The sequence below is a fragment of the Lucilia cuprina genome, chromosome 5 (assembly GCF_022045245.1).
Source record: "Lucilia cuprina isolate Lc7/37 chromosome 5, ASM2204524v1, whole genome shotgun sequence".
Taxonomy (NCBI): Eukaryota; Metazoa; Arthropoda; class Insecta; order Diptera; family Calliphoridae; genus Lucilia; species Lucilia cuprina.
In genome coordinates this window covers 46,590,919-46,602,719 of record NC_060953.1, presented here as the reverse complement: position 1 = coordinate 46,602,719, position 11,801 = coordinate 46,590,919, and the positions used below count along the sequence as shown (strand labels likewise).

At 34.0% G+C, this 11,801-nt stretch overlaps 4 protein-coding genes across 6 annotated transcripts; 2 read left to right on the top strand and 2 right to left on the bottom strand.

Annotated features, from left to right (window-relative positions):
- Positions 1-1,709: 1,709 nt before the first annotated feature.
- On the bottom strand, positions 1,710-2,213 carry LOC111681134 (cuticle protein 38-like). The gene is made up of 2 exons (XM_023442860.2): positions 2,168-2,213; positions 1,710-2,099 (listed from the first exon to the last, which is right to left on the bottom strand). The coding sequence occupies exons 1-2, from the start codon at positions 2,177-2,179 to the stop codon at positions 1,731-1,733; spliced, it is 381 nt and encodes a 126-aa protein (XP_023298628.2). The 5' UTR covers positions 2,180-2,213; the 3' UTR covers positions 1,710-1,730.
- Positions 2,214-2,725: 512 nt separating this feature from the next.
- On the top strand, positions 2,726-7,069 carry LOC111681120 (pupal cuticle protein C1B-like). Of its 3 annotated transcripts, XM_046952632.1 has the most exons (3): positions 2,726-2,745; positions 2,813-3,025; positions 6,626-7,069. In XM_046952632.1, exons 1-3 carry the CDS (start codon positions 2,734-2,736, stop codon positions 6,977-6,979), a joined length of 579 nt encoding a protein of 192 aa, XP_046808588.1. In that variant the 5' UTR covers positions 2,726-2,733; the 3' UTR covers positions 6,980-7,069. The 3 variants fall into 3 exon arrangements, with proteins under 3 accessions (XP_046808588.1, XP_046808587.1, XP_023298613.2); XM_046952631.1 differs by lacking the exon at positions 6,626-7,069 and having other exon boundaries at positions 2,813-3,408; XM_023442845.2 differs by lacking the exons at positions 2,726-2,745; positions 2,813-3,025 and adding an exon at positions 6,460-6,515 and having other exon boundaries at positions 6,584-7,068.
- Positions 5,410-5,898, bottom strand: LOC111681124 (cuticle protein 12.5-like). The gene is made up of 2 exons (XM_023442850.2): positions 5,843-5,898; positions 5,410-5,778 (listed from the first exon to the last, which is right to left on the bottom strand). The coding sequence occupies exons 1-2, from the start codon at positions 5,852-5,854 to the stop codon at positions 5,443-5,445; spliced, it is 348 nt and encodes a 115-aa protein (XP_023298618.2). The 5' UTR covers positions 5,855-5,898; the 3' UTR covers positions 5,410-5,442.
- A 3,058-nt stretch (positions 7,070-10,127) lies between the features above and the next one.
- Positions 10,128-10,696, top strand: LOC111681122 (cuticle protein 8-like). The gene is made up of 2 exons (XM_023442848.2): positions 10,128-10,216; positions 10,284-10,696. The coding sequence occupies exons 1-2, from the start codon at positions 10,205-10,207 to the stop codon at positions 10,647-10,649; spliced, it is 378 nt and encodes a 125-aa protein (XP_023298616.2). The 5' UTR covers positions 10,128-10,204; the 3' UTR covers positions 10,650-10,696.
- Positions 10,697-11,801: the final 1,105 nt, after the last annotated feature.

Below are 11,801 nucleotides of genomic sequence, written 5' to 3'. Positions count from 1 at the left end.
ATATATGTACTTAGGTCTATATTTCGTTGTGTTACAAACGGAATGACAGAATCAATATACACTCTATCTTTATACTTTTCACCTTCGTGCGAAGGGTACACAGAGAAAACAGATTCGTTGTGATAGCCGAATTTGTTTCCAATCGAATTCAGTCGGTTCTAACAACTATCCCAAAATTCGATTGTAATTATTGTATAATTCGGTATACACAAAATTTTTTAATTATTATTTGGTAATCTGGATTGAAATTATTGATATTAGCAACTGAAATATTATTTATAGAAAAACAATTTGTGGATTATGTGTATTTGAAAATATATTTATTTTGTGTAAAGTATTTACAATAAAATATAAATATGTATAAACTTACAAAACGTATGAATATAAAATAGCTTCTCCCCTTTTGCTTTGAGATTTTCATGGTAATAAATAGGGATTTTGCTCTTGATTCTGCTCAACATTTTTAAAGGAACACTATCTTTCCACGTCTTTCCGCTGCTGTAAAATTATTAAAAATTATAGAAAAATAACACAAAATAGATTATAAGATATAAAATACACCAAACATTACCTTTTTTATCCAAATTTCTGCATTACAATGCAAAAACATGACTTCCGTTTACAACCACGCAGATGGGATGGACTCTGTCGAGAGAAGCAAGCGGTCAGAGAGATGCAAGCGGTAGATCGAAGTAGGAATCTATAAAAAAACCGAATGCTTGTTTCATACTCACAAACTGTAGTAAATCTGGTATGAACAGAGTTTTCACGGAAAATACCTGGCGACAAGAAAGAAAACTTGTATAAGATACCTTTCATCCATCATCATTCGTCACCCAGAACAATTCTAATTCATCCAACACATTCACTTTAGGTATACGGGCCGGTTAGACCCATATATGCCTTCATTCTTCCTGCATGATATGCATTTTAAACCAACTCATATCCAATACTTAGTACCACGGATACGGCATTAGCACCGAACTTATCACGAAATATATATTTCGTTTTAAACCACAGCCACTAAATGGATCCCGATGAAAACTCAACTAACTAACCAGCCAGAACATAGTCCTGCGGGCAATTGGCCACCCGTAGTACAATATTATGTAGTTGGACCCCATGTTAAAACATTTCAAGTATGACAGACTAGTGGAATGACATCACCACTTTGTAGTCCTAACAGACTAGAGATAATGGTAGCACCTCCTTCCCGGGATTGCAATAATGCCAAGATGAGATCTTTCATCAAGATAACATGCCCCCGGGGAAACTATATGTTGAAATCATTTTTTAGAAAAGATTCAAATATTCAATAATTCTATCAGACATGCGTTCGGAAAGAACACTATTTAAAATCAGCCAAATCGGACCATTAATAAAAATTTTCTGTAATATTGAATGTAGAAACATAAAATTTAGCATGTAGGTCCTGAAGTAAATGATATCTACCAAAATGGGACATTTTGGAACTTTTTCATTCCTTGAAAACTACTTTTTGAATTTTCTATAATATTAAACATAGAAATATTGTTTTTAAGATTGAACTAAGAATCATAAACTTAAGACCCCAAAGTTTGAATTAAAGACAAAATGCTGAAAAGTAATGAAAACATGTTATTTCCCAAAACACATTTTTTTTAAAAGAAAATAATAAGAAATTTTATGTTAATAAAATTAATTTGTTTATTTTTCATCACTTCATTTTAAATTCGCCGTAAGATAGGTTTTTAGAACAAAACAGGAGCAGAGTAGGCCAAATGATGAGAGTAGGCAGCAGCGTACTTAGCAACAACAGGGGCGGAGTAAGTCAAGGGGTGATTGTAGGCAGCAGCGTATTTGGCTACAACAGGAGCGGTATAAGCAGCAGCTACAGGAGCAGTATAAGCAACAGTCTTGGCAACAACAGGGGTAGCAACTGGAGCTACAACAGGAGTAGAGACAATACCATTATGGTTGCGGGCAATATATTGACTACTGGTAGCAGTAACAACACCAGCTGGGGCAGCCACTACAGCGGCGGGAGCAGTGTAAGCCAAAGGAGCAATAAAACCGGGTTTGGCAGCAGCACAGGCAATGACAGCGAAGATGACAACAGCCTAAAGAAATTGAACATTATAAATATATATGACAATTGACTTTTGAAAAATCTCGAAGAAAAACTTACGAATTTGAACATTTTGTTAAAGTTTTTTGTTGGAAATGATTTGTTTAAGAGATGAAACGTGTTTGATGACAATTTTGAAAAGACAAAATCTTTTTATAATAAAATTATCATCATTATATCTAATTTATAAAACAAACATTGGATATATAGAAAACACCCCTCCAACATGTGAGTATAAAACTTTACATTATCCACTACTTACATATGCTTATGTATGTAAATGATGTTTGAATTATGCACTAAGCATACAACTGACAAACATTTCGCTCTGCTTAGTAATTTCAAATGAGTAATGCTTTAATTTTTGTTGTAAGTGTGAACAACAACTTTTTGCTTTAAATATGGTTTAATGATATTAGCATTATTTAGTAGGGAATTCAGTTATTTTTTTTTTATTTCAAGAACATAGACATTATTTTGAGGGTTATTATAAACTTTTCAGAAAAAAAACGGTTAATATTATTAAGATTTTCAAACTAATTTTACTATAAATATGTTCACATCAACTGCTAAAAGTATCATTAACATTGTCTAACTTGTTAACGTTACATTTAAATCAAAACAAAATGTTCAAATACGTAAGTTGATTGGACTCATTGTTTTCAACTCGACAGATAAATAATAATTTTGAATTTATCCTTTTAGGCCGTTGTTATCTTCGCCTTGATTGCCTGTGCCGCTGCCAAACCCGGTTTTGTAGCTCCTTTGGCTTATACTGCTCCCGCTGCCGTTGTAGCTGCCCCCGCCGGTGTTGTCACTGCCACTAGTAGCCAATTTGTTGCCCGTAACCACAATGGTATTGCCACCGCTCCCGTTGTTGCTCCAGTAGCTGCCCCTGTTGCTGCCTACACTGCTCCTGTAGCTGCCGCCTACACTACCCCAGTTGTAGCCAAATACGCTGCTGCTTATGCTACTCCTTTGGCCTACTCTGCTCCCGTTGCCGCTGCTTACAGCGCTCCTTTGACTTATGCTGCCACTCCTTTGGCTTATGCTAATGCTCATTTGGATGCCGCTTATGCCAGCAGCCGTGTTGACCTCAAGCAAAACTACAACGCTGCTGTCGTTCCTGCCACTTATGCTGCTGCTGTTGCTCCTCTTAAGTACACAGCTGCTCCCGTTTTGTTGTAAATTTAGATTTTGTGAAATGATTTTAGCGAAGTAAAAAAATTATCTGTGATTAAGCGATTTTAAAGAAAAACTTAGTGCTTTTATTAAAAAACAAGTAGAAAAATATTGTTAGGCATGGCCGACCATATGATACCCTATACCATTGAGTATATTAAAAATGTGGATTATTTTTAATAATAAAGCATTTTAGTTATCTAACTTAGTTCCGAAATATTTTATCACTTAATTGAAAAGAAGTGCTTTTCTAAAAGAGGGGTTATATGGGGGCAAGGGTAAATATGGGCCTATCCTTAAAAAATTTTGGTACATGGCTTTTCGTTTACATTAGAGTTATGTATGCTAGATTTCATAGTGGTACCAGTGTTTATAAGTAAATTATTGTCCTTTAAGTCACTTTCTAAAGGGGACTTTGTATGGGGGCTAGGGTCAAATAAAGTCCAATAATTACAAAAATCGGTAATATTATTAAAACGTATACATATAACTAAGTTTTGCGGATTTTTGTAGAGATACTACTGATTCTTTAGACAAATAGCTAAAAATTCCATTAACAAAATGAATAATGTTATTGATAGCGAACACTCATTACCAGGTAATGTATTAAATAACTATACATTATCTTGATTACTCATTACCAAAGTTTGAAGATTTTTTACTGGGTTACTTAAATACTTCTTGATAACTTCGGAATAAGTCGAGATTTTTGGAAATACATTGGTAAGCAACTAAAACAGCCTGACAAAAGTTTTTGCCCAAAAACCAAAGTATACTATTCTAAACGATTTGAGACATTATAACAGCACCAAAACAACTTTGTTTACAAAATGTTGTATGTCATCTGAAACTTTATTCTGTTAGATTTCTTTCTTCTTTAAGATATCGTCAGGGATAGAACTCTTTTCGGTAGACGGACAACCTTATTGATGAATAGGGCTTTCCAATGGTCTATGTAATTTTCCATTTTGCAGACAATGAATGTGTTTGTGATTTAACGTTCGCGAATAATCCTACAGTTTAGTTGGCGAAGGTTTTCGAATTTTTTCGAATCATTTTGTAGCAAGCATTGAAAACAAAATTATAGATTGATATGTACTAAAGTTTTTTTAGAACTTAAAAATTTTCCAATAGAAAATAGTAGAAAAGTTAAAATTACATTCTCGGGCGACTTATGAAACCAAAATATTTTAACTTTAAAGCAAAAGTGATGTTAGTTGACCTATATAGACTTTTTATTCGGGTTTTTGTAATTGATAGCCTTTTCAATATTGGTCATTGTTAACACTGAGATCAAGAATTATGGATACCATATTCTTAAGTTAAGGTTATCGCAGTCTGAATGTGCTGCATCGATCGAAGAAATAGTAGACGGTTGGGTCGAAAATTTGGACTATAAGGCGGATGAGACAAATCCGCGCATTCACCTCTTTTTTAAATTCTTTTAAACAGCTGTTGCTAAATGCGATTGAGCGTAATATCACACGCTTTCATGTCTGATCGTATATTCCCAAGGTTATTTCCTAATTCAAAGTATTCAGTAGCACTCGGTATAAGTTCTCTGCATTTCACCAGCTTATAATAAATAACACCATTTTGATCTCTTCAAATACCTAAAAAGCATTACCATAGCGACGTCGATATATCACGCAATAAAACAGATTATATTAATTTTAGGCATAGTGTCGATATTCCATTTAAACATCTTATTTGTAGAGAAATTGTAACCACTTATGTAATAACATAGTTTGCAATGACTCCTCCTGATTTGCATAGAAGTAGTCAAATATCGTCTTATTAATGTGTTATATAAATAGGTAGTTGCTAACTCTTTAGTCATCTTCTTCTCCCTGAAGTTATAGAAGTTGTATTTCTATTTTATAACTGTCCTACTTACTTGTAGTCTAGTCTATAGTCTAGTCTATAGTCTAGTCTATAGTCTAGTCTATAGTCTAGTCTATAGTCTAGTCTATAGTCTAGTCTATAGTCTAGTCTATAGTCTAGTCCTGGAATTGTACTTGATCTAATGAACATCTATCGCTTAGCTATAGGTAAGGATCATCCTCCCGAAAAATACTAACACAAATATAACTTTTTTATAAATATATTTTTATTTGGCACTAATTAAATCAACAACACAGCAAAAACAGTTTTTAGAACAAAACTGGAGCTGGGGCAGCAGCATAAGTCAAAGGAGCTGAGTAGGCCAAAGGATGAGAGTAAGCGGCGGCGTATTTAGCAACAACGGGAGCAGAGTAAGCCAAAGGAGCGGTGTAGGCAACAGTCTTGGCAACAACAGGGGTAGCTACTGGAGCCACAACAGGGGTGGACACAATACCATTGTGGTTGCGGGCAATAAATTGGCTACTGGTGGCAGTAACAACACCAGCGGGAGCAGCTACAACAGCAGCGGGAGCAGTATAAGCCAAAGGAGCAACAAAACCGGGTTTGGCAGCAGCACAAGCAATGAGGGCGAAGATAACAACGGCCTAAAAGGGAGAATAACGATTAAGTAATTTGATAATTCCTAAACTTAGTTTTATTGAAACTTACGAATTTGAACATTTTGTTTTGGTTGAAATTGAATCTACTTGAAGAAGTGGATAAGAAGTGAGTGATAACAAAAAATTGTCAAGCAGCCAATATTTATACCAGAACTTAAGCAAGCTTATGAAAAATTAATCAAAATACACATGAAACAGTTATTTTACAATTATATATAAAAAAATCTTTCAGATTTGCATAAAACTCTAATTCTTGTAGATTTTATTAAAGAAGTTTAACATTTTTAAAATAATAATTACTATTTTTTGTTTAAATTTTAAACTAAAACAAAAATATACTTATGTGTAAATCATAACAAACAGTTAGTTAAAGCCAGTGTTAAATTATACATAATAATTCCAAAGGTTTAAGTAAAATAAAAAATATAAATTAAAAATTCAAAACGCATACGTAAACTCAATTGCCACTTCAAGTCAAAACATTTTAACACTTTTATCTATAAAATTACTAATATGTTAATATCTCAACTGTATATTAAAAGTTTGAGAATCAAATTAAATCTTTACGACCTGCTTTACATTCACGCCTTTTAATTAGTTCATTATATCGAATTATTACTATAAATAGTGTAACGGTTTATAAAACGGATATCAATTACAATTTAACTGTTTTAACAAACAAGTCTAAATCACAATCAAATAAAATCAAAATGTTCAAATTTGTAAGTTAGAAGTTTGTCTATTAAAATATCGTTTAAATATTAATAATAATTTTGTTTAAATCCTATAGGCCGTTGTCATCTTCGCCGTCATTGCCTGTGCTGCTGCCAAGCCCGGTTTAGTTGCTCCTTTGGCTTACACTGCTCCATCCGCCGTTGTAGCTGCCCCCGCTGGTGTTGTTACTGCCACCAGTAGTCAATATATTGCTCGCAACCACAATGGTATTGTCTCCACCCCTGTTGTTGCTCCAGTAGCTACCCCTGTTGTTGCCAAAACTCTTGCCTACACTGCCCCTGTTGCTGCTGCTTATACTGCTCCTGTTGTAGCCAAATATGCTGCTGCTTACTCTCATCCCTTGGCCTACTCTACCCCTGTTGTTGCCAAATACGGCGCCGCTTACTCCCATCCCTTGGCCTACTCAGCTCCTTTGACTTATGCCGCTGCCCCAGCTCCAGTTTTGTTCTAAAAACTGTCTAGTCTGGTTGTTTAATTGATGATAATTAAATAATTGTGATTTATTGAAAATGTTAATAAATGTTTAGTATAATTTTAGTATTCAAAATTTTAAGAGTTTCAATTTAAGAAAACGGATTCAGATTAGTGTCATGATATGAAGAAAAATGTATGTATGTGTTATTTTTGAATGTTCGGGAACTGAGTTTCCTAGACGTAATTCGTGAGGAATGTAATATTCGGAATAATATCATTCCCAAGATTCTTGGATCTAACTTCGACGAATGTCTGACAGTGGCAAAGAATATGCTCCAGAGTTTCACTGTCTTCCTCTAATGCTTTACGTTCGTCTGAATCCGCACATCCAATGTTCACTTAGAATACATACCTTCTAACACAGCCGCGGATCCAGCTCATTTCACTTGTTTTCTTTTTTTCCTTTTTCCTGATTTGCATATTTTGTATGAAAAATGTTTTGTTTAGGGGGAGGATTCCCTTCCCCCCGTGGATCCGCGCCATCATCATACTAACCTCATTTTGAGGAGATTTCAAGTCTTGCTGCAGAGTTTCACTATCCTCTCCACATGATCTGATCTTACTAACCTCAGACTTGCTTATTTTAATGATATTTCAAGTCTTGCTTTCATCAGGATCATACAAAAGGATCTCTGTGATTCTACCTACAGTTTCATTATTCCCAGAGGCGCTATGGTATTCTCTCACCCATACTTTTGATTCAGCTTTTGTTGCGTCAAATGGTTTTGCGTTCGTCAGGTTAAAGCTAATACATTTGCCAAATACCGAATACTCCAGAGTGACCTGGTACCCATATTCAGTTAAAGCTTTCTTGATATTTAACACAGTCTTAGATTTAAGTTTTTCAATGATGACATGTCCTATAAACGATTTTGACCACTTCGCCTTCTGCTGTCCTAATATGTTTCCTTAGCAACATTTCCAGAGTGGTGGTTGATATAGTACTTAAACCAGATTTTCGAAGTAAAGGCTAGACTTGGTCTAATTACACTTTTATAAAGCCAACGTGTCCTTACGGTGATGTAAGGAAATGGGTGGTAATGTTGATTTCGGAATTTAAGGGTGAATGTTGGAACTGATGTATGAGGGAAATTTAAAGTAGGATGTTAAATTGAAGATACTTTAATCATTGAAGGTACTTAATTTTTTTTTAATTTTTGGATGTGTTAGAGTTTAATCTTATGAAACTTGTCTTACTTGTATAATAGACCTTGAATCTGTCTACCAATTGCCTCCCTAAGTTTGCTGATTCCATAGAGCCATCTTAGTAGTGGAATGCAATGTGGTGGGTCATTAGATGATGGGGATTATTGCATGGTGGTCTCTTTTTGGCGTAAAATATCGCAAATTGATTTCACCTTATGTTATATCCACCAAGTTGAGGAAAAAGACCACCGTGAAATAAGGATTGTAAGAAAGTAGTTATTCGTAAGCACATTCAGATTCGGGATTTTGAATGTACAAACTTATACCCCCCGATCCGTTTTGCTGCTATTTTCTACTCAGGGACAAGTGGTAGATTGTTTCAAGTTTACTAAGTGTTTGAAAAAAAATCGTGGGTAACCCTTTCACGCACGAAACTAAACTGGACTTTTATGGATGTAACTTCACAACGCACTTTTTGACGTTTATTGATCATTTTTGATGAAAAATGAAAAGTGTTTTCGAAGTATACGCAGGATTTTATGCTTTCCAGCATGTAGTGACATCAATTTCTAAAAAAATCACTTATTTTTACAGTTACATTACGCCAACAAATCTTAGGATATGATTTTAAGGTTTTGATCCGCTTTGTTTCTTTCTTTAGAATTATCCCTGTAACAAGAGATTCCTGCATGTGTTTGCTCTGATATTCTGCTTTACCACTTCCTTTTTCTGGTATAACTATATCACAGTTAACGACAATCTAATAAATCGACACGCATAGATGTAAGTGTCGCCTCGTATCTTTTATTTCGATCGGAGGTAGCAGCAATGTTTCTAAAGCTTTATACTAAGAACTGCAATTTAGGTCCAATTATGAACTTAAAATAAAGAGCGCAATGTTTATTCATTTGTTAATCACAAAAGCAACGTTAAAATTCAGAATGGGGCAGAATTTTGTCAAATTCCAATCATTTTTTGTTTTCAAATAATATGACGTCTGCGGAAGTTTCGTATAGATTTCGTAATAACAATTTTTCTAGTTTATCAAGCCTATTCTTATTTTCTTAAAGAACTTTTTGAAAGATAAAATTTGTATTCAAAAGTGGTTTTTAATTGCAAAAACTAAAGAAGAAATAATGTAAAACATTTTATTTATACATATAGATAAAATCAAACGTTTATTGCAATAATAGTTTCAAACTCCAAGACACCCTACAGTTAAAGGTAACAGATCTGTTAATGTACATAAGTTTAGAGGGCAAAATAACTAAGTCCGTTTTCTAAACTATTACAAACTATATCACACAGATATAGATCAGTTGATCTACCTAAGTTTAGAGGTCTATAACAAACTCTTCGCTCTTTTCCCATGATCGGTGTTGTATGGTTGTATTGTAGTATGTTGCAATTTTTTATTATTTATTTGTTTTTCTTTCAAAAATTTATTCCAAAAATTTTAATGACATACGACGATGCTACAACGATACAACATCGATTGTGAATTCGACAATTAAAATTTTTCGATTTAAAGTTCTATCCAAAAGTATGAAGAATAGAACTTTATTTTAGTGTGTACAGGATACTTTAAGAACTTGACCTAAAAATTTCACAATTGGTCATTAAAATTAATTGACATTGCACTTTAACAATTTACTCAAAATGGTTACAAATCAGTTAAAGTAATAAAAATTCCTTTAGCTGCACTTTTCATAAATTTAAAAAAAGGTTTCTCAATCATAGCAGAATTAAAAATTCATATATCATACCAGCCCACACATTTAAATTAAATTTTAAAGGAATTCAGCGAAAAAAATTCTTGTATATTTCCAAAATATTATAAAATTTTGCAAGGCTGTGCATTCAATTTGACTTATTTCTTATGCATAAAATGTCATAGTAGTTGACTACCCAAAAAAAATTTGTTAAGAAAACTTAACACGTTTTATTTAAATGTGAATTAAATTTAATAATTAGAGTATAAAAACGGTAGCACAACACAACAGCAACATTCAGTTTTATTCAGAAACAGAAACAAGAAAATCAACTTAACAACAAAATGGCCAAATTCGTAAGTAGAAATAAGAAAAAAACATCTGGTCCTTAGAGTCCTTATAAAGTATGTGTGTGTGTTTTAGATCATTGTTTTGTGCGCTTTCATTGCCTGTGCTGCCGCTAAACCCGGTGTTGTAGCTCCTTTGGCTTACACTGCTCCCGTTGCCGCTCCTTTGGCTTATACTGCTCCCGTTGCTGCTCCTTTGGCCTATACTGCCCCCGTTGCTGCTGCTTACGCCGCCACCCCTGTTGCTTATGCTAATGCTCATTTGGATGCCGCTTATGCCAGCAGCCGTGTTGACATCAAGCAAAACTACAATGCTGCTGTAGTTCCAGCCACCTATGCTGCCGCCGCTGCTGTTCCAGTTGCCACTCCTTTCGCTGCTCCCGTAGCCCCCGTTGCTCCTGTCGCTCCTCTTAAATACACTGCTGCCCCTGTTTTGTTGTAAATTTTTGTCTTTTTCGAGTTTTTTGTAAATAAAATGAATAGTTTTAATTGAAAGTTTAAAGGATATTGCTTTTAATTCTTATTCAACAAAAAAACTATTTCAATTCTCTTATAAAGTACTATTCGAATAACGGTACCAAAAATGTACCAAAATGAGAAAAAAGTAGGAAGCTTATTGAACAAATAAATATGATTCCTGGGGGACAAGCAACTTACGCATTCTGTTGAGTCGTCAAAAACATTACAAATTTATCCTGAAATTTCAATTTCAAACACAAATTTTACGAAGGTAACCGGATAAGAATACAAGTCAAATGACTTATATTACACAAGACAATATTCTGCGCCCACTGATTTGCGATATCTCAGACAGGCAAGGTTCTCTAGTGAGGATAATTAACCAAGGTAAAATGATCTGATTATGGTCTTTCTTTATACAACGTATCTATCTATCTATCTATCTATCTATCTATCTATCTATCTACCTATCTATCTATCTATCTATCTATCTATCTATCTATCTATCTATCTATCTATCTATCTATCTATCTATCTATCTATCTATCTATCTATCTATCTATCTATCTATCTATTAATTTGACCGAGGGATGTCGACATTGAACGATTAAGACGCGCTGTATTACCAATCGGCTTCATTTGACCCTATCTGTATGCTGTATGTAGAATTTCTACACCACATTAAGACATCTAGAACAAGTATAAATGTATAGTCGGGCGTAGCCGACCATATGATACCCTACACCAGTCAGTATGTATGTTAAAAATGGGGATTATTTAAAAAAATAAAGCATTTGGTTTGTTTTTTTTAACTTTATTTCGGAATATTTTTACTTTTTTTGGCAAAAAAAGAGAATTTTTTAAGGGAGCTCAAAGAGGAGTAGGGCAAAATATGGTCCTATCCTTAAAAATGTTGGGAGGGGTTAAGTCTTCTTCAATATTGTTTATGTAGAATTTAAAAGTGTTATTAGTGTTTGTAAGTGAATTTTGACCTTTAAGTCATTTTCTGAAGGGGAGTTTGTATGGGGGATAGGGTCAAATGAAGCCGATTGCTATACTTTAAGGTGTTTATAGGACGAATATTTTTTTATGTTACAAACATCAGCACAAACCCAATATACCCTCCCCACTAAAG